This window comes from Xiphophorus couchianus, chromosome 9 (genome assembly GCF_001444195.1).
Source record: "Xiphophorus couchianus chromosome 9, X_couchianus-1.0, whole genome shotgun sequence".
NCBI lineage: Eukaryota > Metazoa > Chordata > Actinopteri > Cyprinodontiformes > Poeciliidae > Xiphophorus > Xiphophorus couchianus.
Window position 1 is genome coordinate 3,129,406 of NC_040236.1, and position 22,134 is coordinate 3,151,539.

General features: G+C 41.2%; 2 protein-coding genes across 5 annotated transcripts in view; one reads left to right on the forward strand and one right to left on the reverse strand.

Moving 5' to 3' along the window:
• Positions 1–3,701, forward strand: part of tmem94 (transmembrane protein 94) — a 36,565-nt gene extending 32,864 nt beyond the window's left edge. Inside the window, exon 32 of one of the 2 annotated variants that reach the window (XM_028027907.1) lies at positions 701–3,123. In XM_028027907.1, coding sequence (XP_027883708.1) covers positions 701–773 — 73 coding nt within the window. In that variant the 3' untranslated portion in view covers positions 774–3,123. Of the gene's footprint in view, positions 1–700 lie in introns of both variants that reach the window. The other variant, XM_028027908.1, reaches the window with a different exon arrangement.
• A 71-nt stretch (positions 3,702–3,772) lies between these two features.
• mbtd1 (mbt domain containing 1) lies at positions 3,773–22,047 on the reverse strand. Of its 3 annotated transcripts, XM_028027909.1 has the most exons (17): positions 21,881–22,047; positions 18,858–19,062; positions 18,275–18,408; positions 18,077–18,191; positions 17,913–17,995; positions 17,711–17,828; positions 16,685–16,819; positions 16,491–16,579; positions 16,156–16,384; positions 15,438–15,493; positions 15,093–15,197; positions 14,840–14,987; positions 13,979–14,061; positions 13,636–13,870; positions 12,288–12,359; positions 8,148–8,297; positions 3,773–7,569 (listed from the first exon to the last, which is right to left on the reverse strand). In XM_028027909.1, the coding sequence occupies exons 1-17, from the start codon at positions 21,899–21,901 to the stop codon at positions 7,451–7,453; spliced, it is 2,097 nt and encodes a 698-aa protein (XP_027883710.1). In that variant the 5' UTR covers positions 21,902–22,047; the 3' UTR covers positions 3,773–7,450. The 3 variants fall into 3 exon arrangements, with proteins under 3 accessions (XP_027883710.1, XP_027883712.1, XP_027883713.1); XM_028027911.1 differs by lacking the exon at positions 8,148–8,297; XM_028027912.1 differs by lacking the exons at positions 3,773–7,569; positions 8,148–8,297; positions 12,288–12,359 and adding an exon at positions 12,943–13,436 and having other exon boundaries at positions 13,535–13,870.
• Between the last annotated feature and the right edge of the window lie 87 nt (positions 22,048–22,134).

Genomic DNA, 22,134 nt, shown 5'->3' on the forward strand with positions numbered 1-22,134 from the left:
TAATTTTTTAAAACTTTCATGCTTTAAACTAAGAAATAGTCTCAACTATTTTTATAAATCTGCAGGCTGGAAACTTCCTCTTTTTCCAGGAAACCTGCTTTTCCTGTTTAATGACTCTCTCTGACTGACTATGATTTCTTATGATTAGATAGAAAAAAGTAGAATTAAAGCAAAGTTTGCATGAGACAAAAACAACACACACAACCAGATTTATTTTATTGACACTTAAGTCTACTGTTGGGCCTTGATATCACTTGAGTGATTCATTTTAAAGATAACTTTATTATTACTGTTAAACTAAAATCTCTAGCATGGGGAAGTGGGATGAGCTCGGATTTTCTTGACAAAACTCAAACGGCTGAAATACAAAGTCAGAGCAGAAGAGTTTTGCAACGTTTAGTTTCCCTTTACGATTCAAGTAAAACATTTTGATTTAAACAGCAGCAGCAATGAAAAAGTGTCTGTTAGTGACAAGAAATCAGACATAAAACACAGTAAAAGAAAATCTGAAATATCCCACTTTGGTTTTTTTTAAAAAAAGAAGTAGCATATGTTTATAAAATCCTGTAAAACAGTTGTTTTAATTTATTTTTTATTTTTTCTAACCATGCATGGTTTTCTAAAAAAAAAAAAAAAAAAACATTGCAGGGTTCTGCTCACCTCCATCATGTCAGCTCATTTCTCTCTCTGCTCTCTTCAGGGATCGGGTTCGGTACCAGAAGAGACAGAAGCTGCAGTTTGAAACAAAACTTGGGATGAACTCTCCTTTCTAAAGCCCCCCCCCCCCCCCCTCCCCCCCAACCTCACTGCCCTGATCAGAGGACGATGATGTTCTGGCAGCTCTGGGCGCCGGCTGGTTCCCTCGAGAAACCAGCAGCCTTTCTGCTCCCCCTGCAGGGAGGGGCAGGTGTCATGGTGGACAGTGGTTGACCTGCTGCTGCAGCTGGCCGAGCCGGAGCCGGACCTGCGGCACCTCCACGTGGTAGTAGAGGCGTGAGGAACGCTGTCGGACATGTTTACTGTATATTCCCCAGGTTCCGCTCTGTTCTCCACCACCAGGATCCATGTGCATGTTCTCCAGGAATGCTCCACGTCCCGTAGAGCGCTGCAGCTGACATTCACCTCATCACTGTGTATCATAGTTCATCAGTCTTCACAAAAACGTGGCATCCTTTTTTTTACCCTTCTTTAAATGTAAATGTAGGGCTAAAAAAAAACAACAAAAAAAAAACATGACCGCCTGAAACTATGGAGCCTCAATGTGTGCAAGAATTTCAGAGAAATGGCCTAAAATAAGCTGTGGAGAAAAATAGTAACCTAAGGAAGTGGAGAATATTTAGTGTAAATCCTGAACTATTTCTCAATAACTTTAAACACTTTTTAAAGCTTTTATTTCATCTCTTGGATTTTTAGTTGACTTCTTTACAAACATGATATGAACGGTTTCCCTGGAGACCTCCTCAGCCAATCACTTGAGATCATCATGGTCACCCGAGCTGAGACCAGCATGCACCAGCACAGTTCAGCAATAGGATGCCATGAACCCGGCTACTGGTTAGAGTTCTCACTACTGCTGTTAAACAACCACTTCCAGTGAAAATAAAATGTTGGAGGTCATTTTGTTTGTCCCTGTGTGTCCGTCTGGCCCGGTGTGTCCGTCTGCAGCGTGTCACAGTGTTTGGTGCATGCAGTCCCCATGTTCTGCCACACAATAGGTTTGATACATATATACACATATACATATGTATAGGCATATACATATGTATGTAGATATGTGTATGCATATACACGTGTATATAACAATTGTAGAAGATCCAAACAAAATTTTCTTTAAAATAGTAAAATATTTCTGCCATGTGATTTCCACTCAAAAGTGGCAATATGCACGTTTATATAAAATCTATATTTTTTAAAACCTACTGGCACACCTGGAATTTCTTGTGCATTTCGTGGTTGCTATGGTTGCTTGAGGAACAAAGCAGGTTCATAAATTTGACTGGCAGCCAATCAGAAAGATGAGCATGGCAAACAACATTTCAGCAAACAACGGCATTTAAATGGATACTTTTAATAATTATTGAAAAAGAGATGAGATTTTATGATTAAAAAAAAAGATTAAAAAATTTATTGTTTTGATTTTTTTTTTGTATTCCATTAGTCAGAAACCCAGAGGGATTTGTTCCGTTTAGCTCAGTAACCGGCTAACTGCTAGCCGCTATTAGCCATTCCCACAATAAAGGAGCGAGGGCAAAATGTGCGCTAACAGATTTGCCACAGACTTTATGGAGCGAGCTGAGAGAACGGCAGCCATTTATTACTGCAGCTGTCACTATTGTAGTAGCGTGGCAGCCATGTTGATTTTGAGTTTTGGCTCGGTGTGAAGATCTTTTTCCGACTTTTGAGTCCTAATCGAGCCAGAACAATCCCATAATTCCTTGTTCTTCAACCACCTGAGAACTTCTGCCGTCTGCATGGAAACTGAGTCCAGTTTGTTGGGAACTATTTCCTGCAGCTGCTGCTGAATGTACCGAAACGTCGGAATCTGTTGGTGCTTGAAAACAACCAAACTTTTCATTGGAAGTGACAACTTGCCATAAAACCTGAATAAATTTTTTTTTTAACGGATGTATTGTCACTACCTCTAAAAACATCATGACCCACAAGTTTTTCTCTCTGCTGCGTTTGGATCCAGATTGAGTTGTTTTATTCATACCTACATTCAGCCAAATCTACTACATTATGACTTTGTTAATGGATGTTTGTGCTGAATTACCAGATTCTTCTAGATGCATTTTATGCCTCAGTTGCTTCAGCCTCTAGTTTTAATCTAAAACTCAGCTGAAGGATCTCAACTTATAGAGGTCAATTTTATGGTGCAGAGATTTAATATCTGAATTGGCTAAAAAGCATCCAGAGATTCTGGTCCTATAATAATCTAAAAATTTTTGATTATTAGGTGAATCTGGGAAAGCTGGCCGGGGAACAGTGGGGTCACGGCGGGGTCACGGCCACACGAAGGACCTGAGCGTCAACCTGAGAGCAGATCGCTCCCTTACAGTCTTCAGATCAGACAAAACAATACTTTAAAATAAGCGTCATAAATAAAATAAAAAACACACACATCGCTCCTGGCCGTGCTGGAATGTGACAGAATGCTGTTAGCTTGAATTTGATCATTTTATTTGGAAATCTTGCCATAACTACATGTTGCATTTCATGCAGAGTTTTTAAAAACACTGACAGAACTGAGACTTAAATAAAAGCCTGAGGCCAAGCAGCCTGGTGTGTGCTGGTCATCTTCCTCTGATGATCACTACTGGTCACACTGAGGTCAGGGCTTTCACTGAACTCATCAGTTATATAAAGTCATATATTATACAGGCTTTCTAAAAAAGCTTTCATACTAAAGAAAGCAAAGCTAATTATTGGTGGCTGGAAACTTTTCTATGTTACTGAAAGTCAGCAGGAGTTTTTTTGAAAGACAGAAGTTTATTTGAAATTCCAGATGAATGTTTTTAAAGTAAAAACAAGAACAGAAGAAAACTTCTTCTTTTTTTACTGTTTGGTTGTTCTGCATGAACTGAGATGCTTCCATAAGGACAGTCAACAATGTACATGCTGCAGATTTGAAAGTGTATATTCAGACGGATTTGTTTGTGTCTCGATTATATCTGAAGATTAAACGGATCATTGGTAAAGGACTCGTGTTCTTCTGTTGTGTGAAGAAAATCATTTCCTTCAACTTTCTGAGAAAAAGGATTTCCGAGCGTCGGACGTCATAAGCTCTTTATTCAGTGTAAAAGTCCGATTTTACAAAAACCACCAGATAAACTTTCACAGCCATGCGGAAAACAGTTCGTAACACAAGGAAAACAAAGAAAACCTTTCATTATAGTTGGTCCAAACTGTTGGCTTTATTTACAAAGTCTATCAAAGCTTTATTTATCACAGCACAAATTTACCCAACTAAATTTAAATTTGTATCCAAAATAGATTTCTTTTTTACCCCATAAACCATAATCTGAACACACAATTATCTTCTGACAGTAACAAGACAATGTCATTCTTATCAAATATAAATATATATATATATATTTATATATAGCACCACTATATCATGATTTTATTTGAGGGCTATTACATACAAAAGACCCGTGTTAGTATCTGCAGGGGGAGGGGGAGAACCACCAGGGACGAATTCAAGGGAAACCCCAAGAGAACGAGTCAATCACCTAAGAACAGGCGGTCGTTACCGGTTCTTTAGAAATCCGTTAAAAACTCATTTGCAGTTGACCTTCTTGGGCAAAATTTAGCTTCTAATTTCACAACATTTCAATGAAACCTTTAAACTGCAGAAAAGCAGACCTGAGCTTCCCATTTCCAAAAACAGTTGTCAGTTCTTGGTGGGGTTGGACTTCCAGATGCTCCTGACCACAGACACCGACTGGAGGACGACCAACTACATCTAGAGTGACCCAGGACAGAGACGGTGTGTACGGGGTGGGAGCAGAGGGCCTGCAGCTCAGCACGTCTGGACAAAATCTTCTGCAAATGAGTCCAAATCATCACTTCCATGTCGTCCTGTGCGGCTGACCATGAGCAGCAGGGTCAGGCTGACACTGGAGTGTTGACTTATCTACAAGAATCATTTCCTAGATCTAACAGTGATGTTCTCGTCTCCTCCTACTTTAGCAGCAACAGCTTTTGGGACCAAAACATTAATGCTTTCATCCTACCTCAAACAGAACTAATGTGCAGCGATTATTGCTCCTTTAAAAGCTGTTTCACATGAGCTGCATCCATCAGGAAACCACAGATCCTTTCAGGATTGGCAGACCTGAGGCAAAATGTTTCCGAACCAAATACAACTGTGACCGCAGCGCACGCTGTTATCACAAGTCTTAAAGGAGGTGATCTCCTTTGATAAAAAATTAAACCATAAATTCATTTGGAATCATTACAACTTCTATAAATTATTGCTGAAAGTGTAGATGGGTCATTGCATCTGGTTGTGTTTTTAGCAGCACTAAAAACAGAGAAAGGTTCAGTAAACAAACTCCAAGCTAGTCTTGGTTAAAAAGTTCATTTTAAATGTGATTAACAGTCGTTTGGTTGTGATTGTGCCGAAACCAGATTTGATGCTGTTGCTTCTCCCTCAGATTCACAAACCTGCTCTCATATCTGAATAACATTTAGATCACAGAAGTCAAATATTTTCCACACCAATGACAAAAAGAGTAAAAGTTGCTAAGTGCAGGTGCACCGATGGCTCAGACCTGCCCTTCATTCAGATTTACATGACAACTCGACCGTATCTACAGGAAAAATCTGAAAATCAGTTGCTGTCAACTTTATCCTCTGCACAGAGGATATCCTGTGCAGCAGGTCACGTCTGCACATGCTCAGTTAGCAACACCACACTGTTGCTAACTGAGCTACTTTCCAGGAAAGAGAAAAATATAAAATATCCAGGATGGACCAGAAAACTGCAATCGGTGCACCCTACCGCTAACATAACTGTAACTGAAACCAAAAACTGAATTCTAGTCAGTTAGATTTAGCAGAAAGAGAATTTGACTTGGATTTGCTGACAGTGGAGGGGCTGACGCATCGGCTCACTGCTTTGGCTCCAGAGAAGAATAATGAATATGAAAACAATTCAAGTTCCCAAAATTCTGCAGATCCTGAACCCCCCACCTCCCCCACCCTGGTCCTAAACAACAGCTCCAGCTGCAGCTAAAGGAACACATCCTGAGAAGTGACTCTGAGCCTACGTGTGGACCTTCTACCGTCTGCCCTGCATCTCCATCCGGCGCCAATTCCATGGAAACCCCTGAATAATCACAGTTAGAAGCTTCTGTTAGACACTCTATTCCTTACATTTCTATAATGATCTGAGAGGCTGCAGCTGGGATAAATTTTATTTCATATAACCAAACAATATAAGCTCTGGTATTGCATAACATTGACATGAGACGACCTGGTATGCAGGAGAAGGAATGGATGTGTTTGGTGTGGATCACTAAGGGATCAGGATGTGTTTGCATATGGCTGCCATCATCCGTCTCATCCTGTGGTTGATCTGTTAGCTGTCAGCATCACGAGGTAGAAGATAAACAGCTGCTAAAGTCTAGCTTAAACGACCCAACGAGTCCCATCTTATTATATATGTATATTTATATATCTGTGTAGACCGTATGAATGTGGAAGTGGAGCTCTGTGTGTTCCTGCCTGTGGCCTGGACTGCAGGGGAAGCAGTGCATCGTGTCGTTCTGTGGCTCAGATCTCACACACAGGAGCACAGAGAAACAAAACAAACAAAAAACACTAAATATTACCCACATATTACTAATGGACATAATGAAAACAGCTTCTTTAGAGGGCTGCTGGATCGTTCCAGCCTGAGCAGAAAGGTTCCTCAGTAGAACGCATTCAGTGTTTAATCAGTAAAGAAACAGTAAATGAGCCGACTCCACAGGAGCAGCGCAGCTCCTCCCCCCGAAACACGTTCCGTTCCAGTCTGATCACACCGCCGCCGCTGCTAAGACCATCAGCATCAGACCGAGGGAGGGCGGCTGGCAGCCTGTTCCCATGGAAACATCATGCAGAGTTAACAACAACACATTGGAAACACGACGGAATGGGCTGAAGGGTTTTTGGGGACAGTTAGGATTCAGAACATTATGGGGATCTTGCGCCAAAAAGTTTCCCTCAGCTTTTGTCGACGTCCTACCCACAAAGCTGGTTGTCGTGGGAAACCAGCGGTTGACTTACGAATGAAAGGAAGAAGTTTTGTTGAGGGGAAGCTGCTGGGACTGAAATTGGCTAAACTTTGATCAGAAGCCTACAAGCTGGAAGAGATTTACACGCTGCGCTCTGTGGAACAACGCTGAGCTGGAAACACAAAGAGCTGAAGAGTAATGCTGAGCTGCACTGGACCTCTACCAGTCTGTCTTATGTACATCTGGAACCTGGATTCCACAAACCTCTGAGTAAAAAAAAAAAAAAATGTAAAAAGATTTTAAGGAACAACAAGTTACATTTTCCACACAGCCACCAAAGAAGTTAATGCAACAAAAACAACACAAAAAACCTCAAAAAACGAACAACCCCAAAAATAGTAGAAATCAATTCAAATCTTCAAGTACTATAAACAAACCAAACGCCATCTGTCCGTACTGCTCCAAAGGAAAGGTCTCTGTCGTCTGCCAAAAACCAAAAACCAACCGAAGCAACAACACAACTGAAGCTCTGGCTCAGTGACAGCTGCTCAGTGAGTCTGTGGGTCGGGTCAGAACTCAGAGATCCGGTACCCACAGCTGCCGGGCAGCAGCAGTTCAGACATGTTCCCGTTTGGGTTTCTCAGTAATCCTGAAGCCGGTCCGACAGGCTTCCAGATCTGTGTCGTCTCTTCCTGTCGGGGCCCTGTCTGCTTCCTGTCGGGGCCCCTTCATGGCTCCTGTTTGATGTAGTAGCTGCCTGAGCCGTTGCTCTCTTGGTCCGAGGTTCCCTGGGTGAAGGTGAACTCGTCCCCGTCGGCCGGGTCCTCCTTCATCCGCAGCAGAGACTCTGCAGGGGGACAGCAGAGAGAGCAGGGATCAGACACGCTGCTGCACACGCAGCTCACTGCACAAACACTCGATCTCACCAAGTATTTCTGGTCACGTTTCCAGTGCAAATATCTTAGTACACTTGAAATAAGAAAGATTATTTACAGGTAACTTTTCAGCAAGATACAAGAACTTGTTTTAAGTCAATAATTCCTTAATATTGATGAAAATGTTCTAGTTCCATTGGTGGATTATTTCACTTATAACAAGACATTTTTTTCATAAGTCAAACAATCCACTAATGGATTCCTTAATATCTAGTGCAAATATTGACATATTGCACTAGAAACTTGACCAAAAATACTTGGTAAGATTTAGTGTTTTTGCAGTGCAGGTGCTCCACTGGCCCCCCGGAGGTCAAGCACTGAGAACATCAAGTAAAACAGAAATAAAAGGTTTTCTAAAAGGGGACAGCGACGGGTCCAACCAGAGACGGGCAGCAGCAGCAGCAGCTGCCTGCGTCTCCACACAGAGGCCCCGCCTCCCGAGCCTTTGGGGCTCCTGGCCCATCTCATGTAGTCAGAAGTGTGCCATTACCTGATTTGTGGATGGGGTGCAGGTGTGCTCGGGGCCGAGCAGGCCCCTGGACACAGTAAGTGGGTGGGCTGTGCTCTTCGTCTCCTGAGAAGCTGCTCCTCCTCCTGCCTGACTGACTGAAGGGCCGTCGACCAACCGGAATCTTCCTCTCTAAACACCAACCAGACTGGGGTCAGCTACCAGGGGCTTATTGCACACAGGGCTCAGTTGAGCAGTTCAATCATGAACCAAGAAGGAAAGTAAAAGGTTAGAGCTCAGGATGCCACCTTCAATGAAGCAGTGCTGGGAAGATCATCCACTCTCCCATCTGAATAAGCCCCTGGTGAGCTGCTCTCACTGCCACCATTCATGTCCCTCCTACCTTTGCATTCTCTGTCCTTCCTTGCACACTTCTAACCTACTTCTTCTTCCCTCTCTCCCTCATACCTTTTGCTTCCAGTGTCTGATATTTTCCGCGTCCATATTTCCATCCTGCCCACTATGAACTACCTCAGGGTTTTTCTCAGTGTGTTATCAGCCTGGCGGGCCACCAGGCTTTACTTGCCTCCCCACCAAACTAAGTGTTTGTTTTGTACAGGCTTGTTTATACAACAGTAGAAGTAAAGACAAAAATAATTTAGGGTTACAGTTGACACACTGAACTGGGTGTGCACCATCTTGGCAGCTGTCCTGGTCGTAGTTAGGCCGCCTGGCCGGTGTGTGTGTGTGTGTGTGTGTGTTTGTTTGTAATTCCTTGTGGGGACCATTTTCCTGATGCATACTATGTTGTGGGGACCCACAAGGCAAGGAGAAAACAGTGTATCCCCTTGTGGGTACTGAAGCCTGGCCCCACAAGGGGAAACACTGTTTTTGGGCCAGGTGTTAGATTTAGGACTAAGATGTGAATTGAGTTTTGGTTAAGGTTAGGGTGAGGGTAAGGTTTAGGCTGTAGATAGCCACGCAAACGTGTGTGTGCGTGTATGTTTTTATGTGTGTGTGTGGATGGATGGGCCATTCCAGTGAGGACTTTTTTCAAATCAGGATTGAATAGCTTCTTTTAGCACAAGAGGCTTTTCCAACATTCAAGACGGAAAAACGAACAGAGCCAGCCTGATCAAAAGCAACCGTCATCTGAACTGGCTCTCTCTGCGTCGGCCTCGGACGGCTGGCTATCTCAAATTCTCCTGGATGTTATATAAACCTCGAGGCTATCTGCTGCCATGATTTCTGTGGACCTGACCCAACACTCCCAACTATCAAGGACTAATGCTTGGGGGTGTAGAGGGTCGCTATCTGGGACAGTATTCACAGACTTACTCACAAACACACACACCAGCACACACACACACCCCTGCATAGCAATAAACACCTCCCAAATGTCCTCTCTCGTGTGCAGAGGTTTTTGTTTCCTCCTTCAGCCAAAGAAAAAGAAGAGAAAAACAAAAGAGGAAAGCAGGAGTTCACACAGAACCAGCACACAATCCCGCCACCATTCTTGTCATTAATTTAAGTGTATTTAGGTTTGATCTTAGTTTACTCCTCTAAACTTTCTTCTCGTTATTTTTGGCCAAACAGTTTAACAGTTGTTTTGTTTGAACAAACTTTCCTCATATTTTTATTCTCATCAAATGAAAGGGCAGCTCTTCCCATGCTGGCTGCAGCCTCAGGCGCCTGTCTACCCATGTCTGACGTTGTTTCTTTGGATGGGCTGGACTAAAACAAATTTTGTTTATTATACGATAGCAATTCTGATTCTGACCAAATGCATCGTCACTGCACCTTCCTGTTGGCCTCACATATGACATTATGATTATGATGAATTATGATGCCTGCTCATGCATCTCACATTTTTTAACAAAGACCCAGTGGGCCACTCGCTCTAGCGCCCCTACATCGGGCTCCGCAGGTTTTCTGGGGGAAACTCTGTACCTGACATATATTCTACGGTATTCTTAATTTGAAAACGGACTCAGAGGATGGGAAACGCTGGAAGATCTAAAGACTGAGCCCACAGCACAGGCACCTGTTACTGCACATTATCATGATGACGTTCCAGAGTTATACACTGACTGAAACCCAGGAAAACAATCACAGCGCATCACGACAGAAACATCAAGGTAGAACTCAGAACTCTGAAACAAAGACTCATGAAGGGAGCCCAGCAGGTGGCGCACTGAGACATGAGTGACGGCCTCAAACTGTTGATGGAACATTTGTCTTTTAGTCAATTTATTTTTCCTAAAAATATATCTATTTTTTTGCTGAGACATTTAGTGGAAAATGTAGCTCGTATGTGAACAGCTACTGAGCAAAGTCTGGTCAAAAGCAGCTCCAACATCGAGTTTCAGACATCAGTATGGTGGGATGCTACTGCAAAAATGATGATTCCTCTGAATTTAATTCATTGCAGTTAATTTTGTTTTTTTAGAAAATTTTCAATTCCAGTGTGTTTCCATAGATACAGTGAGTAAACTTGCATAAAAATCAGCAGTATAATTATAAAAAACTGTTTCTACCCTGATTTAGTAGAAACTTTAATGCCGTTGCTTTCATGTCATTCATCTATAACCGTACACATCTGTACGGATTTCAATTGACATCCAAAATGTCTCAGTGATATTAAACCAGCAGCTTTACAAACTCTCTCTGTGTCACTGTTTGCAATCCCTGCATTTGACTGGAACTGGAATTATTATTATTTTTTTTACATATTTGTATATTTTTTATCAATGCCTCACCCAATGCTGCATAATTTACCAAAAAGACAAGGAAGCTAAAACCAGAACCACTTTCTGGACTCAGAGCAACAGGAAGACATTTGTCCTGGGTACACATGACCAACTGTTGTACCTTTTTATTTTATGTTGCAGGTTTAATCCAAAACAGCTTCAATAATTTTTCTCTTTAAAACTCTATATATAAAAGGCCAACATGGAAAGTACAATACAATCTTTATTGCCATTGTAACAATGAAACACTGTCATTGTCATTGGCTCTTCCAGGTCAAATACAATATGATATGAATGAATGAATGAATGAATGAATGAATGAATGAATGAATGAATGAATTCAAATACACATCGACTTGTCGACTAACTGGGAAAAATACTTTAAAAAAATAATTTTGACCAGCAAATTCATCATCATCATCATCATCTGCAGCAGCAGCAGCAGCAGCAGCGGCGGCTCTTGCTCTGGCCGTCCTGTGAAAGGACAGGACGGCCCTAAGGCATCAACAGAACCCGGCGCCCGGCAGCACCTCCACAAGATGTTGCACAGATGAACCAGAACCTTCTTCAGACCCACAGATCTGCCAAGCAAACTTCCACCACGGTGTAGATCTGCTCCACAGTCAGTTTGTTGACGAGGGTGAAAGCCACACTGCTCCTTCTGAAGGTCAGAACCTCCCAACCAACATTAGGGAGTAAACTTTCTCACAGATCCTGGGATCCATCGATGTCTGGAATAGACTTTTTTTTTAGAGTGGGATCGGCCCCAGACCTCAATGCCACATTATCAACCACAATGCTGCAAAAACATGTCGCCTTCAGCATCCACCACTGTCCCCTGGCGATGGACTCACTTCCCTCCCTATTTTCCCTTTTGAGTTGATATTTCTTGAGGCCAAACAAAAGTATTTCAACCTCGCCTCTTCGTTTTCCTCCCACCCTTCCTACAACTACATTAGGTCCACCACTATTAAAACCATCTGCTGTTTCAGGAGTTCCTGGAGATTACCAGCCCTTAACAGCCTTGTTCAGTTTGAAAGCTTCCACCACTGCAGATGTCCACACTCAGGTAACCTTCAGACCCTGGAAGCCATATCTTCAGTGGAAGCCCCCCAAATGCAGCAACATCCCCCGTGATTTGAAAGAAACTCTTCAACCTCCTGACCACTAATCCGAGTTTACCACTGTCCACTAGTGTTCACATTAGCACTGTGTTTTGGGTGATGTTAACACAAACCGAAAGGTCTGACACAATCCTTCCTGCTTCTGAGAGTTATCTCAACTTTCTTCTTTTCCCTACGTTGTGCAATGTGACACGTTGGGTCCAATAAAAACATTTTGCATGAGTTTCCAGCACCAAAGTAGCGAGTGACAGGCGGAGGAAGAGGAAAGAGAGGAAGAGGAAAGACACCGAGCATAAGAGCATACTGACTTTTCTTCTGTCCTTTGTACTGAGGGGTCTTCTTCTTCTGCTTGGGCACAGACAGAGGTGTGTCTCTGTTACCTGAAAACAGAGACCAAAACTCAAACTTATGGCATCAATAAAGGACACAAACTAGGATGTGGGAGGAGGGGAGGAAACAACACAAAATTAAACTTTTTTTAAAAATCAGGTTTGAATAGCTTCTCCTAGCACAATAGGCTTTTCCAACATCCAATCAGATTATTTTTAGAAGCAGCAGTGAACTAAAATTGGGCAGAGAGAAGCGGCTTTGTCATCCAGTGCTGCTGTTTGCAGACATTGCTTGTGCATCAGATTTGTGGACGTGACAGAAACGCAATACAAAGGTTCCGCTCTGAACTTTTGCATGTAAAAAAACCCCCCTGAAAATACGATGTAACTTTTACTCATCAAAATTCATGCAAGTAAGTAACGTGTTAATTAAATTATAAATAAAAACATTTACATTTGTCATGTCAAAGCTGGTACGTCATACAAATAACTGACACTGTTAAATGAAAAATGTTACCTACGGTACATTTTATTTTGAGAGATTATTTAAAAAAAAAAAAAAAAAATTATTAAAAGTAAATATATAAATAAGTTTTTTCCCCCCCAAGGAATAATTGATCATTAGAAAAAAAAACAGCATTTGTAGCAGCTTTTATTTACCTGAAGGGATTGTGGTAAAAAATAAAAAATAAAATAATCCCACAGAGGGTTACCACAGTTCATTTAGCTGGCAGCTTACATTAAACAGATACTAACTGGGTCAGATATCTGCAGTGATGGTTTTACATGTTAGACTTTCACAAGTCTGTATTGATCAGTGGAGACCCGGATGTTACATGATTATGTGAATCTCTCTCTAACATGTTGGTCACATTTCATCCTTTCTGGATCAGACTGACCCTACAGCAGACACCATGTCCTGAAATAACTCATGCAACAACACAAAATCTCTCCATAAGTGGATAGCGCCATCACATTAACGCCTCGCAGTTTTCATGAACTGATAAAAATGTGCAAGTTACTTTAGAGAGGTCTTATTGTTCAGGATCTCTGTAGGTTGATGCTGTTTTGGCATCGTCCCACGTTACTGAGTCTCAGTTCCTTCTTTCATGTCGTTGAGCTCTGGAGCTGAAACGATGTCACAGAAATGTGAAGAATCAGAAGGATCTGAACCCTGCTGTTGAATCTGCTGACTGAATCGTCAGCAGACCTGCTGATTGCCTGACTCTTTGATGCGTCATCATGTGTATGTGCATATGAAGCAGGGAACCAGGATCCAGGTGCAGAAAGAGGAGGATGAGGGAACCGGGCTGCATGAGGTTCTTACTTTGTGAGGCAGGTGGTTGGAGCTGGTAGCCTGTTAGCTGACACCAGCCCACTGGGTAGAGGTCTGGTGACTCACAGTCCACCCACTGGTCATACTCGTCTTCCCAGCCATCAAAGTGGATCCTTAGCAGCCGGTGGACGATTCTCGTCACCGTGGCAACACACACCAGCCGTGGCTCCATCAAATCTACGGCTTCCAGCTTCATGCCTATCCGGAAACCGTGATTGGGAACCTCCTGGAAGCCGCATGGTAGAGGCGGTTTATACACACCAAGGGAAGGAAAGGAACTGAATCAAGAGGTCACTTCTAACTCCAGAGGATAAAGAAGGCCAGTAAATCTTACCTTGTTAAAGAGTTTGACAGGTGCAGCTACTGAGCCCGTTTCTCTGAGGTAGTCAAACCATTTAAATGGCAGCTTAGTGTACCCTGGAGAACAGCCAAGGAAACAAAAGATCCAATCAGAACCTAACATCTGTTAGGCTACGTACACAAAGCCGGAAAACACAACCCAAATCCAGTTTTTCACCGCAGTAAAAAAACCAAAACTGATTGCCAACAGTTGCACTTTGTTTTCATCAGCTTCCCTTGTGTTGCTATGATCCTGTGACGATGCTGACGGCTCTGAATAACCAACGTAAACCATAGACGGTGGCGTCCATTATTACACCTGTGAAGAGAGCGCTGCTGTGTGACGTTTACAATCTTCTTCTGCGCATGCGGGTCGCGGTGGGGATGTAAAGTCTTATTGCGGTCGTCTTTAATAATATGAAAATGAAATTGAGCATTAAGCCCTGCTGTGAACATAGCCTTATAAAGCTAAAGAGCTCTGAACTCCCTCCGCCCATTTAGAAACAAGTAGAGATGTTAATATTCCGCACTGCTGTGAGTTTTCAGAAATAAAACCGTCAGAGCGGTTCGGCTCTACACACACGATGCATGTTGGATGCAGTGATCCTCTTTTTGGTCATCAAATTCTATCAAATGATCTCTAAGCATGTGTTTAGGGTTTTAAATCTAAAACCTGGTCTCACATGCATCATCTGTCCCTACATCTGAAAGCCAGCTGGGCCCAGCTTACATATCAGCTGTAACTACTTCTATTGACAAGTCAAGGGCAAAAAGCCACTTAGACTCTGCCTCTGAATGGAGTTACTGAAACACAGTGTTGGTTAAACTTAAAGTGGGCTGAGAAACTGAAGTGTACCTTTTGGAGGCGTGAGTTCAATGTTGTTGATTTCACAAAAGCCGACAGGGAAGATGGAGGGAGACATGGCGTGGTAGCAGAACCAGTCTGATCCGTCGATGGCCTCAGAGCCATCAATACCAATCATGAGGTAACCATCTGCCAGCACCTGCAGAGCAACATGTCAATCAGGCTGCCTCTCAAAGGTGATCAAAATATGAAAACAAAATCAGTTGCTTTGTTCATCCACATCACGTCAAGTGAACACGCTCACCTTTTTTACCGTGGCAACACAGATAGCAGAGAGGTTGAGGGGATCTATAGCTTCTAATTTCATCCCATCTTTGAACCATTCCTCACTCTGCTCAACGTCTTTTACCTGGGATAATAATATTGATAGAACAGACACATTTCAATAAAAGGTTTGATTGCATAATAAAATGGTACATTACAATCTTAAGGAAGAATTAAGGAAGAAGAGACAGTTTTAATGATGGTTGTCATAAACAATGTAAATTCATTTAAACTATTAATTTAAACAGAATCCCTGATTTAAGGAGACGCCTCACCACACTTGATGACGCACGTCCTGCACCACTGGAAGGTCAGACATTCTTACCTTCTGAAAGAGTTGTGTGGGGGCATCGACCTGTCCTTCAGCTTTCTTTGGGACATCTGAGGAAACAAAATGCTACATCAGCAAAAAGAATGAATGAATTAAACTAGTCCTGTCATAGCTCAGTTTCCACTGCAAAAGTGAGAAAATCTTTGCTGATATCCTGTTAATGTCAAAACTTTCACAATTTCAGTGCTTCCATCAAATACAAAATTAAATTAAAAACACGTGAATAAGCCTGTTCATGCGGCAAGTTGGGAAACATCATGGCAGCGATAGATGTAAACAGTTACATGAGATATATTCATAATTCAGTCATGGTGTTAGCGGTCATCATCTATTAGCCAATCAGAGGGGAAGGGGCAGAGAGGAGGCTTAGAGGAACAAAGGGGCCAAGGATGGAGGCTTGAACTCAGGACGGCCAGGTGGAGGACTGTAGCCTCCTGTGGAATATTTAGTAGTGAGGAACTTTAATCACTAGGAACTTTAATCACTAGACTTAATGCTCAGGTTCATCCTCTCATCCTATCATGGTACCGCTGGAGTTCACTGAGCTCCTGAGAACAACCCAATGTGTATAGAAACAGTCTGCATGACTAACTATTGGATTTTATACACCAGAAATCAAGGATTTGGACAAATGATCCAGTACATTTAGCTACATGGCCCAGTCTCAGAATGGACTGGAGTGCAAAGTGTGTGAGATATTTTCACCTCCTACCAGATCGTTTGAAGCGGTGTCCAATGCTGCGTGACCAGCCGATGTTGTGGATCAGAGGGCTGTACATGTGGCACCAGAAGTCATCAAGGCCATCGTCCTCATAGACCAGCCTGAGGCGTCCTCCGATCACCTGCTCCACCAGAGCCACCCGTGTCCGGCACAAGTAGTTCTTATCCACCACCTCCACCCGCATCAGCTTCTTAAATGGGAATTGCATGTTTTCACGGACCTGAAGTTGGGAAGATGACCAGAAATTGTCTGCATGGAGTTAGCGGTTGATTTAAAGAAGCTTTTGGCAAAGCTGGGCTGCAACCGTAGGAAGCTGCGTGTTTCACCTTGGCAGTAAAGTCCATTGGCAGTGTTTTGGCTCCAGTGAGACGCTTCACAAGAACGGGTTTCCAGTTAGAGTACTTATGCTGTATGCCTAGAGGTGAGAGGTGACAGATGTCACAGCAGCAGTTAGCATCAACGAGAAGGAGACTTAGCAGCTTCAAGATCAAACTCTGAACGAGTGAGGAGCAACGCTCACTTTTTGGAGGTACGAGTGGTTTGCTGCTGGAGGCGCACCAGCCTACTGGATGCACCTCAGGGATGCACAGGTTACACCAGAAGTCTTTGCTGGTGTCATTGTCAAAGCCCTCATACCTCAGCAGTGCCTTGAACCCTGCAGAGCCACAGAACACAACCCTCTGCTTTAACATGGAAACACATGGAATTTACGTTTAACCACTAGATTCATTTTCTACATTATTTACTGTCTCCCTGTAAAAAACACTTCATTTTTATAAAATGCAGTCAGAAAAAAACAGCCTTAAAAATCCACCGTCTTCCATTTATTTCCTTTTTTCAACTTGACAATTTAACTAATTAACTAGTTTAATAATGAGAGTGAAGAGTGTCAGATTAACAAATAAATAAATGATTTATGACAGAGTCAAAGCAAACGTGGAAGAAGTTCTCTTGACTTGCTGTTTGAAGCAGCCAATCAGAAGCCAGGGTCTCAGTTCTAATCCCGCCCACTGAGTTTGATTGGTGAAGTTGGTAAAAGTCGAAATCCATTCATAATGTGCTTCAGTTCAGGAACATGAAATAATTTATTAAATCATTTCCAGTTTTTAAAATAAATTGAATGAATTTAGTTGCAGAACATATAATTAATTCTATATTTAATAAATCTTACACAATATTTTTATATAAATGTTCTGTTTGTGTACACTGTCTTTTCTTCTTGTCAGTAATATAACTTAAACAGAATCTGTAGACCGTTTGAATAGAAAAACTGGTTTCCGAGTTAAAAATCATTTCTGAATCAAAAGACGCTGAAAGATTTGCATTTCTAATGTCGAGTCAACACTTTTTTAAAAAATAAAATACTGGCTAGCGCCATCTTCTTGCACCATCTGTGTACCTCCTACACATACTAGAGAAATTATCTAGGGACTATTAGAAAATGACAAAAAACTTTATTGGAATCTTTTTTCCTATATCCTGACAAATCATTTGCACAGAAACTAGCTTGTTCCCTAGAACCATTTACCTTTTCTGACAGTCTTACCTGCTAGCTTTATAATTTCTGCAATCCAGTAGACCTTAGTGGAGAGGTTGGTGTCAGAGTTGGGCACTTCAATCCTCACTCCTTCCTTTATGTCTCCCCAGCATGTCCCCATAGGGGCCTGATGTTACACAGAAATCAGCACAATATTCAGTCAAGACAGTTTAGCTCATGGCTCTCCTGTTGATATTCAGCTGCAACTTACATGCTTAAAACAGCTGACGGGAGCTCCCACCGTGTTACTGTTGCAGATATACCTTCCCCAGTCAAAGCTCTCTGCAGGAATGACTAGGAAGGTCCAGGGAAGGTGAAGGTCAGGCTACAACTCATACACTCATCAAATACAATCAATGCTTTTTGCTGACTTACCAGATTTAGACTTGGCTTGGTTCTGTTGGCTTGCTTGGTACTGGGCATAAGCTGCCAACTTTGCCATAAGAGGCTGTTTCTGCAAGACTTTAGCCTTCTTTGTCGGAGGCTTGCCCTTGTGGAACGAAACGAGCCAGGCATCAGGGTCAGTGAACTGAAATACCAGGATTTGGCAAGCTCCTAATCCAGATGATTTACCTGAAGTCGTGCGAGAATGCTAGCTTTTTTTGAATTTGAGGAATAACTCCTGGAACAGGAAACGCTGCAGAAGCGCTTGGTTTTGGAGTAAAAAGCGTCTCGAACACCAACCATTCCACACATCTCACATGTAGCTGGAGAGATCACAAAATAGATTACACAAACATTTAATTCAAGTGGGAAAGTATATATATATATATATATAACATATACCTGCCATTGCAACTGCTTAGACCAAGCAGATGAGTATAAAAACTAAGGCATTCCCTTTTATAATACAAATGCCAGACCAAATATGTGAATGAGTAGCTGAAACATGACCCTGACAGGAGAAATGTTCACGGAAACCATGGAAACAAAGCTGTTTGTTCCCAGTTCAGTTAGTCTAAACTGTGGAACCGTTATGGACACTTTCCATAAAGTGTTTAAAGAGAGAGAACTAAAAATAATTCTAACTTAAAACAATAAATGCTTAAGAAAAGAGGTAAACAACCCAAGTGATCCCCATCTAGAAGTGCCATTTCAACATGTTTTGTCAAGATTCTCAAACAGAAGGCAAAGGAAGCAGTTGTTATGTACTGACCCATCCCAGCTTTGCCATCAGGGTAGGTGTAGACCTGTCCGTTGTTCTTGATGATGGGCAGGCTGGTTGGGATGGAGCGCACAACGTCATCCTCACTGTCCTCTGAGCTGGAGCTGCTGGTGGACTCCTCGCTGCAGCTGTCGTAGCCATCAAACATCCCGAATGAGTCCCGGCGCTTCCGCTCTGAACGTGCAGTGCGCTCAGCCTTGACAGGAAAACGGCAAAGATCAGAGGAAAAAAAATGTCTACACAAATATCACACATACATCATGACCCGTAAAACAGGCCCACCAGTTTAAGTTGCATCATTTGTAATGCACCATTGTTGAATGATTACCTTCAAGCAAAAATACAGACAGGTCATGGATTTTAAAGTCGACTGAGGATGTGTGAACACATATTTGCATAAAAATACCTGCTGGAGTAAGAAGTATAATTATTGCAGTGAAAATTCAGAGATTTCTTTTAGTTCTGCAGGTTTTGGATCAAATAATTAAAATAATTCCCAAAGTTAAAGCTGAGGTACCAAGAGGCATCAATGACAATATTGATATCAACTGAAAAAACAACAAAAATAAAACTATTTGCTAAATGTTGTGATAACTAAGTCATACCAAACACATTTTGATGCACATGTGAGCCTATTATTAAAGCATGTCAAGTGCAGCAATGGAATAAATTTGTGAAACACCCATATTTATATCTTTTGGACTGTAACAGCCAGAAACAAACTGTCAACATGGTTGTTCCTGATAACCACAGTTCAAGTTTATCAAGTGAAGCAGAGCAGCTGATGAATATTCATATGGTTCTGTTCTCATTAAGAGAAAATCAATATAAAATCAACATGGAAATAACTATTTGTGCATTTCACCAAAACGGGAAATTGGCATTGAAGGTTAAAAAGATATTTATGTAAATGTTTAGTTTTAAAAATAATGTAGTTTAATTTAACCAGTGTGGTTAGGTTTGTACTATTCAGACAAGGAGAAGGTAAAGACTAATCAGTTTGCTAAACCAAAGCTTCTCTAAGACTGTGGCACTGATGGCAACTGGACAGGGACAAAGTGGGTCAGTTCACACTTCCACAAAGTCAGACCCTCATTTCATACCCAGAAATAAGGGTCTGTTGTTGCCAATCTGTCCTTTACTATGTGTATTTTATTAACCAACCTATTAGTATACAAAAAAGTCTCAAAAATGATTAAACCTCTTGTGTATTTTAATTGTATATTGTATTGACTCTGGATTAAACCACATTAGTTTTTTGGGGAGAAAGGAGGGTGTGATTCCTAGCACCTAAATTATTATTGGAAATGAATTTATTTTAAGTAACTATGACCAGGTGACACATTATATAGATTAATTCCACACAGACTGATATTTTCAGGCCATTATTTCTGCTTACAGTTAAAACATTTAAGATCATTACATCAGACCAATAAAAAAAAACCCCACTATTAATACAGAAATATGGTCTTAGTGAAAAATATGTTTAATACCACCTTAGAGGTTATTTTCAAAAGTTATTTATGTCACTGGAATCATTTGCTGAGATATTCCTGTATATTCATCAGTCATGTAAGTGAATTTCCATACAGCAAACTTCAAGTACAGAAAATGCCTCAATTGTCAGCAAATGAATTCATCTGCAGTCCGAACAGTTCTCTGGACAAACACCCCAAAAGTAGGAAATGGCGAAGGAGCAAGGGAGCTTTGCAAAAAGAGCGCCATTATACTGTGTAGATAAGTAATTGGGCAAAGTTTGAGCAATGTGTTTATGTTTGGATATAAAAATATATATAAGGCACCAACAAATTATTTTAAATATAGATATTATGATAAATGTGCGTTTTAGCAGTTTCAGTTTTTATACAGAATGACACAGGACTAGGAATGTTATTTTATATCTAAAACCATGTCTATTTTTTAGCATTCTGCTCAGGTAACATGCCATGGAAGAAAATGTATCCCCTTTGGCAAAACGTTCTTTTGTTATTTTTTTTTATTCTAGAACCTACACCTAACAATAAAATAGTGATACTTTATAAATAGCATATCTGCTACAATAAATGGTTAAAATCATACATTGTCTTTTATCAAATGGTGATGTAACGTTTGCAGCTCTAAACGCGACTTTTTAAATAACTACAGTAGACAGAGGTCAAACATTGCTTTTGGGACTGTAAAGGTTGCAGGATCTTGATGTAAAAGTTTCATGTTATGATTCTGCTGCTCGAGGTAAATAAGAGTTTAAAATTCAAAAGAATAGTTTGAAAACATCGACTTTACATCACCAAAATGATCAACATATCTTTACATTTTAAGTGGACAATTTGATATACTTTAATATTGACCAAATAATTTAAGCAAGCTTTCAAGACTAAAAATAAGACTACCCCGGTCTATTCTGCATCTGTTTGATCATTCCTACTAATCACAAAAATCCTGATTTTTTGATCTACATATTTTAAAAGATGTTTTGAAAGCCAACATTCTTCGCCAGTCGATTCCAAACACCTGAACAAATTTTAAGCATTTAGTGCCATCAAAACATTCCTACTTCCTCTTTAGTTTATTACAGGTGGAATTTGAGCCCACTGAAACATACAAAGATGCTGGGCAAATGTTCCTGCCATCAATTAGAGTCTAAATAAAAATATACATGAACAAAACAGAAGACTGCAACATTTAAGAAAAAAAGAATAGAAACAAAAATAAGAGGAACTTTGAAACTAGCCTGTTATGCTAGTTCTGTCGAGAAGCACTAGCACAACTAGCTAGCGGAAATCGTTTTTTCTTAATTTTGTTTTTGCCAAAGAAGCAGTTTTTATTGCGTTAAAATAAAACATACATTTTTGTGTAAAGTTAAGGTCAATCTCGATCATTTTGGTTATACCACAAAGCTTTTATGAACGCTTTCAAATAAACAACCCTGTCAGAAGCATTAGCTTGCTAGCGTAAGCGATAACAACAAAGGAGGAGCGCTAACTCAGGCCCAAACATGTCTCAAAGTCACTCACCAAATCCCGTGCGTCTTCCATCAGCCCCTCATATAGAAAACATTTATCTTAGCTCTGCTTCCTGTTGTAAATTAAACTCCCGCGCTGTGGATAAAGCTGACTATAGAATACGAAGGTCTAAATGAATACTAGTGAATAGGATATCAACAAATTACTCTGGCCCAACTGCGCATGAGCGAGCGTAACCTACTTTTCTTTGATTGGTCAATTCCGAATGGAGGTCATCGACAGATCCACAAACAAAACAGAGAAGT